The sequence below is a fragment of the Calypte anna genome, chromosome 1 (assembly GCF_003957555.1).
Source record: "Calypte anna isolate BGI_N300 chromosome 1, bCalAnn1_v1.p, whole genome shotgun sequence".
In the NCBI taxonomy this organism is placed as follows: Eukaryota; Metazoa; Chordata; class Aves; order Apodiformes; family Trochilidae; genus Calypte; species Calypte anna.
This window is the reverse complement of record NC_044244.1, coordinates 51,153,276-51,171,986: the sequence shown is the minus strand read 5'-3', so window position 1 is coordinate 51,171,986 and position 18,711 is coordinate 51,153,276. Positions and strand designations below refer to the sequence as shown.

Below are 18,711 nucleotides of genomic sequence, written 5' to 3'. Positions count from 1 at the left end.
ATACAAACATCAAGCAGTGACTGTAGTGAAGGACACACTAGCAAGAGCTGCTTGTTCAGCTCCTAGATAAAGACCACCTTCAGTTTTGTATTTTTACAGCTGTCCAGAGAGTTGACCAGTGGTTGACCAGAGTTGACCAGTGGCCACTTTTGGTGCCTTTCTGCTATTGTTGACCAGATTATTCTGGTACTATGCCTTGCAAGAAGTGTGGTCTGATGTTGACTTTCTCTGCACTAGTCACATGCTTTAGTACTTCATCTGCATCTGTTGTAGCATCACATATGATGACAGCATCAGGATTTTCTTGACCAAACCCCCGTATTTTTAAAGGTATCCATTAACCTTTTGTTGATACCAACAGCAGAGTTGTGGTAGTCAACTTAGTTGCACCTAAAATCAGCTCCACATTCTATATTCTAATGCAATCTGAGTAGCTGCAATGTATCTCATCTTAGAATTCATTACATTCTAAAAAATGTGCCTCCCACTTCATAGAGGATTAAGTAATTAATTTTCCCCAAAATCGCTTTATTCCTCTAAAGAGATAAAGATTTAAATAAGAGATGTTAAAGTGTGTGTGTCGGGTAATGTCACAGAATTTTTGGGCATGTCTGTTTCGGCCTCATACAGCTCCTGTAGAATTCAGCTCTGATTATATCATCCTTCTCTGATAGAGATAAGTTGTTGTCTTAGATGTTAGTTTTTTTACCAACCTTCAGCTGCTGCTGTTAAAGAACAGCTCTAATAGAAATTAAGAGGACGGTAGCCTGGATTATGCTGATTAGAGTTTGCTTAGTTCTTTATCTCCAAATTAAGCTTTTGGATCCTTAAGAACTTTAAGCTCTCAAGGTCCTTATAGCCATCAGACTGTCTAGGAAAGATGGCTGATGCGTAAATGTTCCGTGACACAGTATAGAAAGTTCTAATAGTCAATCTTAATATGTTGCTAAACTTACTACTTTAAGTTTAGTATGTGCATTAATGGTGGCACCCTTGGTCTTTGGCGTAGGAATTTCTTACAGTTCTGTTCCATTTCAAAGACTAAGAACATAGCAGATCTTCCTGAGAGTTTTCCATTACTTCTCTGCTTATCAGCTTTACTCTTGTTGCTTGTGGCACTTGCTTGTCAAAAACAGTAAGCTGTTTTGCTCAGCCTGTATCTACTTCTAAACCTCAAAAGCTAGACTGTTTTATGAAGAAATCTTACTCTTTACTTTTCAGTCAAGGTTACGACATACCAGGTTTTAGCATGATATTTTCCCAGTATATGGATAAATAATACACATTGATGTAAAAGTTAAATCTGATCAGAGACCACGAGTATCAAAAAAAAAACCCCAACCTTGGACTTCAGTGTGCACAGAGCACTTTGTATCATTATGCATCACAGAATTGGTCCAGTTGTCACTAAATCACTCTTACTACATTGGTCTGAGTTTCCTTGTTTGAAAAATATGTTATATTTATTTATTTACTGACCAACAGAGAAAAGAGGTGGATCAATAGCAGGTCTGAAGCATATCCACTTCCTCTTTATTTTCTTATCAGATCTATTCAATGGATAGTTTACTTTAGTTTCAGAATAGAATAGAACTTGTTTGTATTGAAATATCTCCTACTAGCCTGAGGAAGTAAGTTTGCTACAGTAAATAGCTTGTCAGAACCAGTTAATATTTTATCTTATCTGACAGTCACCTTTTTGTCTTTTTTTTTTTAATGTATTAATTTCAACCTTTGCTGATCACTGAATTCTAAAATCAACTGTAAGGAATAGGAAATTAATTTCCAGTATCTATTGATTCGAATGAAATTCACGCAGATGTCTATACCTTACAAAGCTATAGCCTCATTTTGCATTCAGGTACGGCACCTTGATATCTAAGTGCTTGTGTTGGTTCAGTAAACTTGGATGTTATAGATTTATGGCAAAGGTATAAACCCTGTATCTTTGAAGTGTTGTTGTGGTCAAGCAGAAAATGTATTTCAAGTGGGTTTTCCCATATAGATAACTCTACTGAATGTATGTATTTTCTCCATGCTGAGTCTCTGGTTTGCAAACATTTTAAATACCTTTGCTCTACACCGGTTTCTGTTTCTTGTCTCCCAGTATGGAATCACATTATGTAATTTTGTTCATATAGATTTATGTTTTTCCTTTACGCTTTCCTATTTTTCCCTTTCCGATTTCCTTTAAGCATGTGTGAGAAGGAGATCTATTTAATATTTTTTTCCCTGTCTAGGATGTGAATGTCATCTTCCAAGCTCTTGTTTTAATTTGCATTTTTCATAGGGTTTCTCACAGCTGTTAATAGTGGGAAAAATCCAAGAACTGATGGAGTGTTGTCTTCTATGAAGATGGTTGAACTTTTAACCTGTTCTATATTTCTCCATATAGAGAATTTGGGGTTTCATATTTATTCATGCACAAATGTTCTTGCTTACTGCAGAGGATAAAATTCAAACTTTTCATGTTTTTCAGTCCTCTTGCACTGTGTACAGTAAAGCTGGTCTTAAGCCACGTGCATTGTTTGAGCTCTTTCTGGCAAGTGCAAAAGATGGGCTCACACAACAGGTTTCATGGTTACATTAAAATTTTCTATGAATGAGATAAATGACTGCTATCATCTCTCTTAGCAAGGCCTTGTCTATATTGACGTTTAAGCAGCTGTCTCAGCACAAAGTGGCTTGCATATCTATGTTTGAAGCCCTTAAAGGTGCTATTTAATGCTCTACATGTTACTTAGCAAGCTGTTTTACAAGGCATCATTTAGTAATGTTTGAGGAGTTGATTGGATCATCAGGATAACTGAAAAGACAAAAGGGTGTTTCTGTGGCTTAGTCATCTTGTGTTTGGCATTGACCCAGTTTCATTTCAGATACTGATGCAACTCTGGTCTTGCTTTCAGTTTCTTTTCAAGCAACAAATGGACTGGGCTTCCTGTCTGTAATTAAAGCACTCAAGCCTTTTGGTAGTGCACTGCTGGCATTGTGTGGAGTGGTTAGATGGAAGTATTGACAGGATAGAGATGTATGTGACATCTTGTGTGCCTGCTTTTGCAGCACCAGTTCTAGCTTTTTAGGATGTGTTAGAAAAGGATGAGCTCATCCAGATCAGTGTGACTCCAGTTGCAGGCCAAGATGCGTAGGTGATTTGTCAAGTGTTGTTATTGTAAGGGATGTTGAAGGCATCTGAGAGGATGAAGCTGGATCAACTTTGAAAGCTGTGCCAGCAAGATAAAACCATGTAATTCATGGCTGATTTCATAGGTTCTTGGCAATAGCATACCTATGAATATTAATAATTTACAGTTGGACATTAAGAAGAGATGCTGGCTTTGAGAAGCTTTTTGAGGAACAAATAAGTGTTTTGAAGGTATCAGAGCTGTCTGCTCTGTTTGATAAAGACTTAGTGTTTGTCAGGGGTAGGATAGGATATCTGTGACCAAATTCCCTTTGGAAGTGTCTTAGATATTGGTTAACTGGTGACAGATTTTTTAAACTGTTCTTGGAAAGGCAGTCTGTGCTACTTAACAAAATCATTTAAAACCAAAAGTACCAGTAAAGCTCATTTCCATCATAAAGCTCATTTCTGTTGTGTCGTCCATATTTTGAAATAAAGAGGTTCTCCATCTACTTCAACAAAAAAGTTTCCTGGGAGTAGTTCAGTGAGTAAGGTAGAAAACTGCTTTCAGTCAGTGCTTGGTTGATATTAAGTTTATAGAGAAAGATGATGTCTTGTTCACTGTGTATGGTGTGGATTGATGAGCTGTTATTAACATACTTTCCTCATGTTCCATGAGATTACTCATTAAACAGTGGCAGGAGACTATGGAGTTGTTTGAAAAGTATCTCTGGTACTGGTTGTGTAATCACTGCATACAGCCTGAGGGAAATTGGTCACCTCTCTGGAAATTAGGATTATCTGTGGTGTTCAAGAGCTAAGTTCACATGACTGTAGGAGAGTTGTGTTCAAATAATGTGTGTGGTTTTGCAGATCGAGAAATTATTTCTCAGTGCCAAATCCGGTAAAGGCCAAGTAGAATATATGGAGAACTTAAAGTGGGGTCTCTGTAGGTACTGAATACCAATATATAATTGAGTTCTGGAAGACACTGAGAATGATGTCTCAATAAACATCATTAGTTGAACTGGGCTTCTGTAGGAAAGCATATATATTTATCTGCACATAAATTGAGAGAGATACTTCACATTAAACTCTGAACTAAACAGGCTTGCTTGGTCTTAAAAGTGAAACTTCTCCCTTAGTTTTTGGGCATCTCTTAATATCAACTGAAGCCATGCTAAGTTGTTAAGACAGATCCAACTTACCCCTTGATCCTAAAGATACTTTCTTTAGCCACGAGCCCACTGTCATTAAATGCATTAGAGATTATTGGCACTAGTGTTTCCTTCTTTCCTCTTTTTTTGCAGGTGGTCTCCCAGAGAAGAAGTTTGAGGTAGATAAACGAACCATGAATCTTGGGGATTTCAATGACATGATGAGAAAGGATCGATCTGGGTTCCGTCCACCGAATTCCAAAGACATGGGAACCACAGATAGTGGGCCTTATTTCGAGAAGGTGAGTGGAATACCTTTAGATAAATCAGTTTCAGCCTCTGTGTTTGAGATCCTAGTTTGTACCCTATTCCTCTGGAAGTATTAAAAATTCCGTAAACTTGGACAAAATAATAAAAAGTGTGTGGGAGTTATGTTTGTAGAGTGAATGTGTATGTAAGAGACGTCAGGTGTGCATAGAAAAACTTAATTTATCTGGGAATAATGAGACTTTTTATTCTAGAACAAACTGCTCTTAATATGGACAGAACAAATTTTTTTTTTCTTTTTTCCATGGAAGGGTAAACTGCTAGTAGCAATAAAATTCATTATAGGCTTCACAGAATCACAGAATGGTTTGAGTTGGAAGGAACCTCAAAGGTCATCTAGTCCCAATCCCCTGCCAGGGACAGGTTGCTCAAAGCCAAATCCTGGGCCTTTGAACACTTTTCATCACAATGATACTTTTGGCTTTGGACTACTAGCATCAACTGTAAAAAAACTGGTTTAGATCTAAGTAACCATAAGTAATCAGTCTTTAAATTTTTTTTCTGCTTTTATGTCTGTTCATTGGAAAAACACCTTTCTAAATTCTGTAACCCTTTATGCTATGTGTCCATGTACTGTAAGCTTCTGTATGACATCTGTTTCTGTGACATCTGTTCTATGTTATGGTAGTGTTTCTTTCCTATTCTTTTGCATGTTTTAAATAGAAACTTTCATGTTATTACTGAAGATTAATTGTTTCACATTATAAATTGCAGATTGTCCAGTAGATTTAGAATGCTTTAGGAATGGTTTTCTTTTTAACATGGTTCAAGTTTATCACATGTAAAATGAAGAAGAAATGTAGTTTGAAAATTCTGAAGTCATGTTACTGTCAATTATTTAACTCCTCCATTTTGGTATAACAGGCCAAAAAACAGCTTTGTCAAATCCCTCTGGTGGCCTAATTATTAACTACCACTAGTAGAGCTAATGTATTCCTAAAAAATTACGTTCATAGGTGTGTGCTCACATGAGGAATTCATCCCAGATCTGTTTGTTTCTGTAGTGGTGATAGCTGGCAGAAATAAACTTCATGAGAGGTCAAAATGTGTTTTTAAAAAGAAATCTTCAGGAATTTATCCATTATCTCCTTGGACTAAAATCCTAATTGTCGAGTGATCATTTGAGTCAGAAGTTTTGTCCTGGTAATTGCTATTACAAGTTAACTTTGCTTCTTCCTAGTCACTCACCATCCCTCTTTCTCTCCTCTTGCATTCTGTTGCTTCACTAACCAACTCCTGCTGTTGGCTAACTGCTGCTTCAGCTGACTTTGCCTTTCTCCAATCAAGATGGGTGCCTTGGGGATGAGGCTCCCTGCTCTCCCTTCTCCCCTTCTCCCAGCTACAAGCTGTCTCCCTCTGGTTCCACACTATCCAACGTCGGCCTTGGGGCAATCGGCTCAGGGCTCAGTCCCCAAAACTTCGCTGCTAGACAAGTAAGCAGGCCACCTTGTAAGATGCATTGGTATAAGGCTGCAACCTGGGCTTAATCCCAGTTAGTTGGTTGCTTGCATTTGCTTTCCTACTAAATAAATTAATATTGTTAATGGAAATTTCCGCTGTATCAGGCTGTTGAGAATCAATCCACTTTAGTTCTTATCATCAGAATGTATTCCGTCTGCTTTTGATGGCCTCTTACTTCCTGACTCAAAGTGCAGCAGCAAGATAGATGTGCTTTTCAGAAGTTAGTGGCAACATTTATATTTTAACTGCTGTTTTAAAAGGCAGTTAGAGGCTGTTGATTTGCCCCATCACTCCCTGACATTGAATTCTTCCAGATTCCACATTATGTCTTTGTACATAGAAATGTGCCTTTAAAAATCGGCGCTGATTTTGCATTTTACCTGCTCCTGTTTCTCCACAGCCCAAAGAAAGGATTGATTTAGCAGCCTTTTAAAACTTGAAGTTGCAATATTTTTTTCTGTATACAGGGTAATGGTGGGGAAGAAATGAAGTGGGTAACTGCAGTTTGGGAGAATTTCTAGCTATTATGTTTTGCATTATGTCTATGTGTCAGACATACTTGGAAATGAAAGAATAGAACCTAAGTGTTGTGACCAGAATAGCTTATATAGTCACATACCTAACATGATGGTGTTTCTTTGTGTTGTCTTTTTGTTTCTGTGTCACAGAGTCAGTGTTGAGCATGAGGTTAATTCCAAAATTTGCAGACATTTTTGTGTGTGTGGTGTGCAGAACACTCTTGAGATTTAGGGAAGGATGAAAATGTAGTTGCAGCTTCAGATGTCTCCAACTTTAATGTGTAGTTGACTACAGTCAGTTCTTTCCAGAATAAAAACTCTTGACTCTTGGGGTTTTCTGTTTATCCTCCTGTGTGCTCAATAAGACTTCTTGAGTTGCTTCTGAAAGGGAAGATACATTAAGGAAGTGAAATGTGATGTAGGTGAATGAGACAATCCATAATGCTGCCAGTATAGAAGCAGGATGAGAGACTTCTGTTTTAGCAAAAGGGTAGTGGAGGTTTCATGGTATTATGGTAGAAGGGAGGCAGAGTTTGTGAAGTCTTGGCATACAAGGGAAAAAAGGGTTTTTGAGGAGACCTGGACAATCTCAGTTTGGAATACTGTTGAATTTGTTGGGTACAGCAGTGCTTGTATGTAGAGGGAGAACTGACAATGATAGCTAAGGGATGAAAAATGTACTATTAGAACCCCAGGTACCTGAAGGTCATACACACCCTCATTTACAGCAGAAGATGGGAAGTTCTGAGGGTCTTGAAAATTTAAGGATAGAATCACAGTACATGTCCTTTTTGGATTACAAGCTGCAACTTTGAGAAATACCAGCATGCAATAGTTAGTGTAGGAGACTGTCTATCAAATTTCCAGTGGCATTTGTTGAAGGATTTTACAAATAAAGGCAGTCTGCTCAGAAGCTGAAAGAGTGAAACACCAGGAATTCTCTAGTGTCTTCTTCATGCAGTAGGGCTTATTTTTACAGAAGTTCCTTATAAAGCAGTAGAAAATTCTCATTTTAAAAAACACAAAAACAACCAAACAAAAAAAAAACCAGCTCCAAAGAAACAGCACGTTTTCTTGCTTTAGGAAATAAATCGCTGGGAGGGAAAAAAAAACAACCTCACAAGCATTTTTTCTCACTTGAAAATTTTCCTGCTCTTCAACTTAGTGGGAAAAGAAAACATTCCAGACTAGAATGCTGAAGCTTTCATATCAGAAAGAAAAATAATAAAAATTTTTAATTCTAGTTTCAGCTAGTGAAAGGCCTACAGAGGATGTAATAAGCTTATGAGTGATATCCCAGTAACCTACTCAGAAAAAGTATCTGACTTTTTTTAAAATTATGCCCCAAAATTTCTGTTGACACAGTCTTGCCATACTTTTAAGCCAATGGAATGTTCCTTCTGAGCATGTTGCTTATACTCCAACTTTCTATTTCCTGACACGTAAAAAGCAAAATATAAAACGTCAGCTTTGTCGTGTGCTTTGGAGTAAATAGGAAAACTTAGAGCCTGCATCTCTTGTAACCCAGATAGAAAATTACCGATTTAGGGCAAACATCTCAGTAGTTGTAAGGGTACTCTGTTGAAGTCAGTACTTGCCTCACTGTTATTGATATGTAGTTAATAGCACAGAAATCCATTATCCTGAAATCTTCTCACTACTGCTTTAATTTTATAGGGTGGCAATCATGGTTTGTTTGGAAACAGCACAGCACAATCGAGGGGCATGCACACACCAGTGCAGCCACTAAATCCTTCCCCCAATATCCGGGCGCAAGTGCCTCCCCAATTTCTTTCTCCCCAGGTAAGGAATTTATAGTAACTGATTACTTGTAAAAAAGTAGAGCTACAGCCTTCAGAGCACATCATGGAGGTTACTTAAACATCTTAGTCTTGACTTAAAAATCAAACACTTAGATAAGGTAAAAAATTAAAATTCGTAGTTGAAAGTGCTTAAAACTCAGTGCAGAAGGATTAGCCTTTTTTCTTATGCCGAGGCAGTTGATAGTAAATGCTGGCTACCAGTATTTTTAAACCTCAGAATGGATTCAGGAATCCTGTGTCTTGTATAGGCTTTTGCAGAGTATTTAAAAAACAATTTAAAAAGTGAAAGCTGAAAGCTTTCCTGAAGTGTGAGAGGTTGCTTAATTATTTTCAAGCAGTCTTGTCCTGTGCTCCTGCCCCCAGAAAGAGAGGCCTGATGTTCCACTTACATTGCAGAGCTCTGAGACCGCAGGGTGTCCAAATGCACAAGCTTACTATTTGCGTTGGACTTGTTGAAGGCTTCTGGAGATTCTCTTGAATTCCACTTGTGTAACGCTCAAATAATGCAGGGAGAAATGGAGGAATTCTTTTCTACCTACTCCTCTCTTTTACTGTAGCTTATTCAGCATACGAAGAGATTAACTTTCTGTGAGGCACTATTCCTTTGCTCCAGTTGACTGCCTGAATACGTTTCTTTTCCCTTGTCAAGCAGTACCTTTTTATTGTGGCAGTGCAGTGCTGTGGTTACTGGTTAGCTGGGTATGTATCAGCATTTTAGCTTAGTGCAGTCTCTAGTAATCGATTGGTTGGTTGGGGGAGGAATCTTTGTGTGTGTGTCTGCATCTGCACATGTAGTACTGTATATTGTCAATCAAGTGAGGTATTCACTCTGCTCAAGTCATAGATTGTGCATGTTTAAATGTGATGTGTTGACAAATACGTAATGTTTTTTCCAGAACACCATTTAAGATTGGTGTCATTCCTATTCCTTTATAAAACATACTTCTACTTCACCGTCTTTTCTCATAGCAGTGCATTTCTTGAGGATGTGTAACTGGTTTCCATGCAGGTTTCGGCCTCCATGCTCAAACAGTTTCCCAACAGTGGCTTGAATCCTGGTCTTTTCAATATGGGCCCCCAGCTTTCTCCACAACAGATTGCCATGCTGAGCCAGCTACCACAGATTCCCCAGTTTCAATTAGTAAGTAACCACTGATCTTGTGAGACAGACTGTTTACAAATTGTATGCTGAAAGTTTTCTTCTTACATTTTTTCTGATTCTGCTTTATTCTGCTGGTCTTGCTTTATTTTTGTACAAGTGCTCCCCATTTGTTATACAGGAAAATACAGCCCAAGTAGAGGGCAGCAGATAAACCAAGTAGGCCTGTTTAACTATTGTGAGTGTTGCATAGGGTTAGTAATGATTCTAAACGATATCTTTGTATAGAAAGCAGTTGTTTGTTGATTTTTAATGAAGTTTTCTTCAGAGTTGTACTTGGTAATTATGCAAATACGAGTAATACTTTTGCACGATGTTAAATTAGAAACAACTGGAGGATATAGTATTCTTGTAATGCATTTGTTGTCATTTTGAGTATGTAAAATGAGGAACAGTTTAGGTGAGTTCTGAGCAAAGTATTTGTATGTGACTGTAGCACCCTGATAATTATGTTTCACTTGGTGAGCTCTGTGTTTTCACTCTTCTTACCCCCACTTATCCTGTAGGCATGTCAGCTTCTCCTTCAGCAGCAGCAACAGCAGCAGCAGCAACTGTTACAGAGCCAGAGGAAATTATCCCAAGCTGTGCGACAACAGCAGGAGCAACAGGTGTGGCATCTGGTTTTGTCAGTCATATGAAGTATCAAGTGTGCTGGGAAAATATTGTCTCCAGCAAAGACAATGCTGACTTTAGTAATGTTCCCCCACTCTTATCAGATTACGCTTTTCATAGAGCTAGGTCCTTTATATCTCTTTCAAGTCACTTCATGTTTGCTGTAATTCTGTGTTACAATATAGGGTAGATAATCCCCACTGTTTTCTTTCATTTTCAGATTGCTCGTATGGTGAGTGCCCTCCAGCAGCAGCAACAGAGGCAGCCTAGCATGAAGCATTCACCATCCCACCCTGTTGGGCCTAAGCCACATTTAGACAGCATGGTACCCAATCCTTTGAATGTGGGTCTCTCAGATTTACAGACCAAAGGGCAAATACCTGGATACGGTTCAGGTAAGTGCTCTGTGGAAAGCAATTTGGTGCGTTGCTGTGCATTGCCTATATTTACTGTATTAGTATGGTAATTGCATATGTCTGGGTCCAAAAATTAGTAATTTATGTGTGAGCACCAGAGCGAATGTTATGACGGGTGTCAACTCTTGATCAAATTGCATTATTTTTCATTACATGGGTGGAAAACATGGGACCTAATAACAAAGCATACCTTGTTACATGCTGACATAGCTATTTTATTTCAAAGCTGCCTCTTGACTATTTCACTTGCTACTGTTGATTTATTTTACCTTTATGATCACAATGACTCCCAGTGTGATGATATTTAAACAAAAAAAAGCAATTGATAATGGTATTTTCTTTGTTTCTTTCACAGGCTTTGGCTCAAGTGGCATGGATTATGGCATGGTTGGAGGGAAAGAGGCTGGAACAGAATCCCGCTTTAAGCAGTGGACTATGATGGAAGGGCTGCCCTCTGTGGCTTCACAAGATGCCAATATGCACAAAAATGGTGAGAAAGGGTCTGGCTATTTTGGGAATGCCCTTGCAATATCATCTTCCCAGAGGTTAATAGCTCAGATTAAACTATTCTTCAAATTAGTGAATGTCTTATCTCAATAGTATGAATCTTAAATATTACTTTTTTTAGTATACCTTTCCCATAAAGATCCCATCCTTTCTTGAGTGTAAATGTATCTTTTTAATGCTTCAGGTGCAATAGTGCCCCCTGGAAAGGCTCGTGGAGGATCGCCCTACAACCAGTTTGATATTATTCAGGGTGATCCACTGGGTGGCCACGCAGGCCCTGCTGGTGATAGTTGGTTACCTGCCAAATCTCCACCAACAAACAAGATCGGAAGCAAATCCAGCAATGCCAGCTGGCCTCCAGGTATTACTTAAGGGCTTTAGAGCTGATGGGCTGGGACCTTTTCTCATCATGCTTACTTACCACTGTAAGGTTTGTTTGGCCTACGTTGCTTTTTAAATTCCTTCCATGCTAAATTAGAACATAAAACGTGACTTTCTTGGGCTAAATATGAACTAACTGCTGAATTGCAGGAATAGTATTTGAGTTTTGTTAGGTGAATTCTGATCTGCTCTAGTTTGGTGACTATACACTTACAGAAACTCACCAGGATGCTTGTTCACAGAATACACAGTAGCAGCTCCCTCCTCTTGTATTGATTACTTAGTTTTGTTAGGCTGTCAGGTGTGAAAATTCAGATTGATAGCATAGAATCAGAAAGAAAAGTCATGAAAGCTTTTGTTATGGTGGAAACAAGATTTTTTATTTTGACTTCTGTATTTTATGTAGCATGAATTTCTGTTACTATTTACAAATGTCCCTTAGAGGACCACAAGGTTTATTTCACCAGCAGTATTGGTACAATCTATATAGAACGTGTGTGCAACACCATTGTGGTTCAGCTTTGCTCATGTTGCATAAAGCACAGAAGAGTGTTGCCATGTTTCAGTACTGCTCAGCAATCTTGTGGATTCAGTAGAAGTTCGTTGTTTTTTGAATTACAGGCAGCAGCATATTCTGTAAGTCTTGAGTTTCACTGACAGAATTTCATCTTTTTACTAGAAAACTGTGAAGTATCTAGGACAAATACGTATTTGAACATGCACATGGTATTCTGTGTAAAACATTAATTAACAAAGTGGTGTCCTTGAAGTTGCACTGATTAGTCACTAGTGCTGTTCAGCAAATAGTGGATTCTGTGATTTTTCTCTGTCTGGAAGACTCTATCTTACATTGCAGGAAAACATTCCTAACTGCAAATACTCTGCTGTGTATCCCCCTAAGCACAAAAAAGTGAAGGTGCAGGTACATCTCTTGGGTAAGCCAGTAGCACAGACTTTGCATCAGAAAGCCTAGGAATCTGTGTGACAGATACAACTGCATGAAACCTGCTAAAAGGAGTTAAAGTGGTAGTAGTAATGTGGTACCCCTCAATGTCTTAACTCTGGCAAGAAGATGTTTTCTGATCTGCTAACAGAGTAAAAGATTTGGTGTTGTTAAGAACATCTGCACTGACTGCTCTCGTTAGGGGTGTATTTGGATTACATTTCTGTCAGCCTGGTTGTTAAATACTCAGCTTCTTGGGCTGGAGTCAATGTTCATAATACCATAACCACACAAACTTTAATTTTTTCAGACCTTTCTCATAAGCTCACTGTTGCTGAACTTTCTTTCATCACCATTCCCCTATATAATACTGCGAAACAAAGGACTGCTTGGAATGTTCAGGGAGGGGTGTGAGGATCAGCTCTTTCATGTTTACAGGTTTTGGAGCAGCCACTGGCTCTGGCAAAAAGTCTTGGTGTACCAGAAGGCTATTAAAGAAGTGAGAAGCTGAATAAATAACTACTCTTTGCTTTGTTGATACAGAGCTTCCTTAGTGATACCTGCAGTGCTACTCTCAGTAATAAGTAAAATCTTGCTGTTGCTGACTGCCTCACCACTGCAGGAGGATAACTGGAGTTATGTTCTCTCTGGAATCATTAGTGCCATCCCTGATTTATCATGCAAATGAGTAGCTCGTCCCAGTGACAGCAGATGCCATGTAAAAGATGATGGCTTTTGGCATGTGGCTTTTATGCAGTTACTGCTGTATTGCTAATTCTCTCTTCTGAGGTCCGTAGACTATTGGGACAAATGTTGCTGTCCCATAATCATCAGACACTTAAGGTATCTCACAGCTTCTCTATCTTATGGGCTTCCTTAAGAAGGGAAGCTTAGCCGAGATCGTCATTCACCTCATCAACACTCCAATGAAGAATAAAATCCCAACATTACTTTATACTTTAGGTCCTTTTTCTCTGCAAACATGTAGATGATGCCCACTGTCAATTCCTGACATGGAGATAATTTTTTTCTTTCTAGTGTTGCAAAATTAGGTTCTAACAAACGAGGTTACAAGAGAAAACCTCTTGAAATAGGTGCCTTTTTTCCTTTGAATGAATACAGTGGTCACTCAGTATTCACCCTGACTACACCTTTCACATTTCCCTCCTAAATGCCATCTGCTGCAGAAATTCTGCCGTTCAAGAGAGCAGTATTGTTCAGCACAAAGATAAATGAAGTGGTGCCCAATCAAACTGATATCACAGCTGAAGGTGAGAGCAAGCTTTGCTGTATTGGTGAGAACTGTTATCTTTTGGTTATGTCACACAGACTTGCATCCATAGGTAATGCTGGACTGTAATTTTCCCATTCAAGAGCAGTTCAGTCATATACTCCAGGCAAACTGGCCTGGATGTATCTGTCACAGCTTTCCTAATAATCTTGTGTTTGAACTTTTTGGGAGGACTTTCCAAATACCAAAAATGGAGAATACCAAATGGAGAAATGCACTTCATGTTTTCTTTATTATCTAGAAATAAAGGAGCATGTGTGTAGGGCATGCTGGTGATTGTGCATGAGAGTAACAGTCTGTCCCAAAGGACAGTCTGGAAATCTGTCAATATATTGAAGTTCAAGCAGAAAAGCTTTCTCCAGACTAGGATTACATTGATGAGTCAATGTGTTCATATACAATATGCCTGATCTTTGGAACCGTGTTCAAATATTCCTTAACTTTTCCATGAGACCTTGCTATGCACTTGTCAGTCTCACTAATTCTCAGTAATCTTCACAAAGGCAAGACTTTGACTTAACTCTTTTTTTTTTTCTTTCCTTTTTCAAATGAGTTATAGTTTTCAGGTCCTAACCTGTGTTCATAGATTCTTATCTCAGAATAGAGGTGATCCCTTGACTAGACTCAAGAGCTCCATTAGTTTCATTACTTTTTCCTTAAGCATGAGGTGGCCCTCTTTGTCAGCAAATTGCACTATTTTGGCAGTCGCTGAGCAGATTCCTTCCTTGATGCCATGCTGATTGCTCATGCTCCTAGATATGTTCATACCTTGAATCCTAGATTATTTTATTGGGTTACTACTGATTTGGAGATCTGAGGTTAACAAAATCATGAAGGTGGTGAATAAGATAAATTAATTCTGTGAGTCTTGCAACACCAGAACCATGGTGCAAATGCTGGATTTAAAAGGATATAAATTTTTAAATAAATGAGAGTTGGGTTCTTTTTCCATCTGGAGTAGGGAACTTTTGGAATGTGTTGCTTTTGGAGCTTCTGGAGACAGATGGCACTACCAGTTGAGAAAGTGATTGGATAAACTGATTCACAAGCAAGTCCTAGAGGGCAATATTTCTTACATCCTAGATAAAAGAGCTGTGGATTCTGGAAGAGTGTTAGGGCAGCAGCCTACAAGTAGTGGCCGTGTTTGTGTCCTGTCCCTAAATGGTATCTTTCCTGTACTGTTAGCAGAATTCTGGGCTGAGTGGATCACAGTTCTGAGCCATTGGGGCATGTCTTAGGTCTTCTCTGAGGTTGTCCTGTCAGCACATTTACACAGTCATAATACTGCCCTGCTGTGTGAATTGTTGTAACCAGTACTATCATACTTGTCTGTGAAAGTCACGGTCCTGACTATGCTTCTCCATTACAAAGATGACTAAAATGAACCTTTCCATGCCAGATTCACCCTACAGGCTTTCATTCCAGAGAACACATCGTGATATTCACACTTTTTTAATCAGGGATTTTTAACCACTCTGAAATATTCATTAATTAATTTTAAAACTTCAGGCTGGGAATAAAGGTATTGTTCCCTGTCCTGGACTTGTATCTGCAAAGGATGAGTCTGCCACTGTCACACTTCACAGTTGCTGGAACTGTCATGTAACCTTTGAAGCTTCTTTACTTGTTTTTGTGTTCAGCAGTTTTAATTTGTAACACTGCTTCCAGAATTAGCCACAACACTTTTGTTCATTGCACATCTACTCAGAAAAGGAACCACGTTACTGATGTTTCCTGCAGTAGCTGGAGTTTCTGTATATTCATACTTTATATAACTCCTTCTCATAAAAATTGGGCATGCTTGGAGCTATAATTGAAAAGAAACCCAAGTGTTAAATATATTGCATCTCATTGTGAAGCATGAAGAATGTCAATGAGTGTATACATAGCCTTTACTATAAGGGTATGTATAGCCTACATTATACACTTTAGTGTTACCTCAGTATTGATAGGTAATGTATAAAGTGTGTATGTATTTGCAGTGTAAAGTGTCAAATGTTGTGTTTACAAACTCATAAGGTAGGTAGCATTTTCATGAGGAAGGCTTCTGCACACACACAAAAGTATGTGTTCAGAATCTAATCTTAAAATATGTAATTTAATCTTATATATAATGTAGGGAGGAAGGGTAAAACTAATTGAAGCCTCATCTGAATGTAGTAAAACATTCAGATAGGATAGCTAAAGGAATACCATATGCATGTGCACCATTCTTTTGTAGGGTAGACTTGAATTCAGACACTAGAGATAGTGCCATGGGAGGAAATGTGAAGCAGAGTTAATTAAGAAAAGTCTGATATTTTTTTCTGAGGAACATTGTAGACTGTTATTTACCCTCCTAAAATATGTTCGTCAATTACTTCCAGTCAATGGCATTTCTGTGTTTGTATCTAATTTCTTTTTCCCTCCTGTCCCAGAGTTCCAACCGGGAGTGCCATGGAAAGGTATACAAAACATTGACCCTGAATCTGATCCCTATGTGACCCCTGGAAGTGTGCTGGGGGGGACAGCCACATCTCCCATTGTAGATACTGACCACCAACTTCTGCGGGACAACACCACAGGTAAAACAGTGAACAACTGGTATGTGATTATTTTAGTCATTCTAGTGATGTTTCTGTCATAACAGCATAACAGTCTGTTGCATTTCATGAAGAAGGAAGCCTATGTGCCTTGTCACTGTTGCTGTGTATCACATAAAAGCTTGTCATTGGTACAAATTGTGGCTTTCTTGAGGTTTAACAGTATTACAAAAACTCTATGAACTGGCCTACTCTTTCTCACTCCTTTTCCCTTTGATAGGGTCTAATTCTTCCCTCAACACCTCGCTGCCTTCACCTGGTGCCTGGCCCTACAGTGCCTCTGACAATTCCTTCACCAACGTTCATAGCACTTCAGGTATGCGGGCTCCAAAACTTAACTGGATAAAGCATTTTCTGCTTACTCTTTGCCTCCTCATTCTTGTTCCACTTTGCATATTTAGTCTTGCAGTAATTTCTAGGAACTGAGTGTTTGAGTAGTGGTAAGATAGTTCTCCTCCTGATGATTAAATAATCTCTTGTAGTTGCTTTAAAAACTAGACTAAGATCCTCTGCCCTCCATTCCAGACTCAATACAAAATTCTTAGTTATGCGAATTTACAGTAGCAGTGAGCAGCAGATGCAATAAAAAAACCAAAAACACACACCAAATGCACAATCTGTTCACATGAGTAAGGGTTTGGGGGACTTTCGTAATTTTTGAAACATACCTGTTCTGTCTCTGTAAATTAAGGAATTGGAGTAATAAGATGAGTGGTTTTAGTAATTTTAACTTTAGGCTGTTGGAGTGCTGGGAAGGGAAAATTTTTGTCTCACCTTTTATAGCACTCATGATTCCCTGAAACCTGGGAAGAGAGTGGGCCTTCAGTCCTCTGGCTTTTAATGGCCTGTAAATAGTAGTTCACATATCTGCCTTATATCATTGGTAAGACAGTCTCCTAAGCTTTCTTGTGAAAAATGTTCTACAGACACCTTTGAGCAAGATGCTGGAAATGCTTGCTTCAGACAAAGCATGTAGATTTTGAACTTAGAATTAAATGCCGGAGTTTTCTCATGAGACCTTACTGACTTCACAGCTACTTAACACTGAAGAATTGTGTGTAAATAGCACAAGTGAGGAATGTAGCTGAGAGCAGCAACTGGCCTATACTTTGTTTTTTACGTCTTACTGAACAGAAGCCATGTTGATAGGCGATCTCGGTATCTTTGCAAAATGGGTTGAAAATCCTATTTACCCCTTGAGAAAAAGTGTGTTCCTGCTGACAGTTTGTTGGGTGACTTTGTCTTGAAGCAATATCTGTGTATGCAACATTCCAGTGACGTGAAAAATCTTTCTTAGCCTGAGCAAAGGAGTAGCACGTATCAACTTCTTACCTCTGCTTAATTTTTTTTGTGTGTTCAATTACATTAAAGGACAGTTAGTGCCCAAACTTACAAGAAATTCTCAGCTTCTCAAATGAAATGTAGCATGGACATAGAAGTTGCAGTTCATCTTGTTAATGACTGAACATACCATGACTGGTTATATTATCATAAATTATCTAAGGATTGTTTTTCTGCTAGCATACAGAAAAGCAAAGATTAACTTACGTGTAATGTGACATTTTTTGGTATGGTAAATTAAGTGTTGTGTGGTTTCTGTGGTTTGTGCTTGTCTCAGATACAAACATGGTCAGAGGGTTTACAGCCATAGTACAAGTAAAGGCTAGTTGAATCTCTTAAGTTTTCTCTAATATGTACAATTTATTTAATCTTCCAGCAAAATTCAGTGATTACAAATCAACATGGTCCCCAGATCCCATAGGACACAATCCCGCTCATCTCTCCAACAAGATGTGGAAAAACCATATTTCCTCAAGGAACACTACAGGGCTGCCCCGCCCGCCTCCTGGCCTGACCAACCCCAAACCATCATCTCCATGGAACAGCACAGCACCCCGATCGGTCAGGGGCTGGGGGGCACAGGACTCAAGGCTTTCCTCTGGTGAGAAGAATCAACTGATAGCACCATTGATCAGACCTGAGGAGTGTACGTTGTACAGCACTAATGGTTTGGAGGAAAGAAAGTTGAAGTTGTCTGGTAAAAGGAAAACAAAAAAGTTCCTTCTTGAAATAGAAATTTGCTGTCAGTAGTTGGGATAGGGGGTGGTGTGTGGAATCCCAGGTCCTTCTGCAGGAAGGGACTGAGATGGGTGGAGAGCTGCCAGGAAGGAATTCCTAATACATGGGGTCTCCAAGGCTAGATGGTCTGTTGTGGATGGGAAATTCCTCAAAGGTAGACTCTAGTAGAAAATTAATATTGATGTGAAATGGGAGGAAAGATGTGGTTTTGTTTTCAGGAATCAAGATAAGGCTTTCATGTGGTCACAGGGTTGATAGTGCTGATTTGTCTGAGATTCAGAGACCTGACTGGAAAGAAAAATAGTTTTCTTTGTATCAGTTCTGTCTTGATTGC

General features: G+C 38.8%; 1 protein-coding gene across 11 annotated transcripts in view; it reads left to right on the top strand.

Annotated features, from left to right (window-relative positions):
- TNRC6B (trinucleotide repeat containing adaptor 6B) overlaps positions 1-18,711 on the top strand; it is a 142,251-nt gene that overhangs the window by 106,721 nt on the left and 16,819 nt on the right. For 6 of the 11 annotated variants that reach the window (XM_030468447.1, XM_030468480.1, XM_030468418.1 and 3 more), the window contains 10 exons: positions 4,432-4,580; positions 8,262-8,387; positions 9,417-9,548; positions 10,073-10,174; positions 10,399-10,573; positions 10,950-11,084; positions 11,286-11,462; positions 16,134-16,280; positions 16,519-16,614; positions 18,016-18,285. In XM_030468447.1, the coding sequence (XP_030324307.1) occupies positions 4,432-4,580; positions 8,262-8,387; positions 9,417-9,548; positions 10,073-10,174; positions 10,399-10,573; positions 10,950-11,084; positions 11,286-11,462; positions 16,134-16,280; positions 16,519-16,614; positions 18,016-18,285 (1,509 nt within the window). The remainder of the gene's footprint in view (positions 1-4,431; positions 4,581-8,261; positions 8,388-9,416; positions 9,549-10,072; positions 10,175-10,398; positions 10,574-10,949; positions 11,085-11,285; positions 11,463-16,133; positions 16,281-16,518; positions 16,615-18,015; positions 18,286-18,711) is intronic. The other 5 variants (XM_030468490.1, XM_030468454.1, XM_030468471.1 and 2 more) reach the window with 3 other exon arrangements.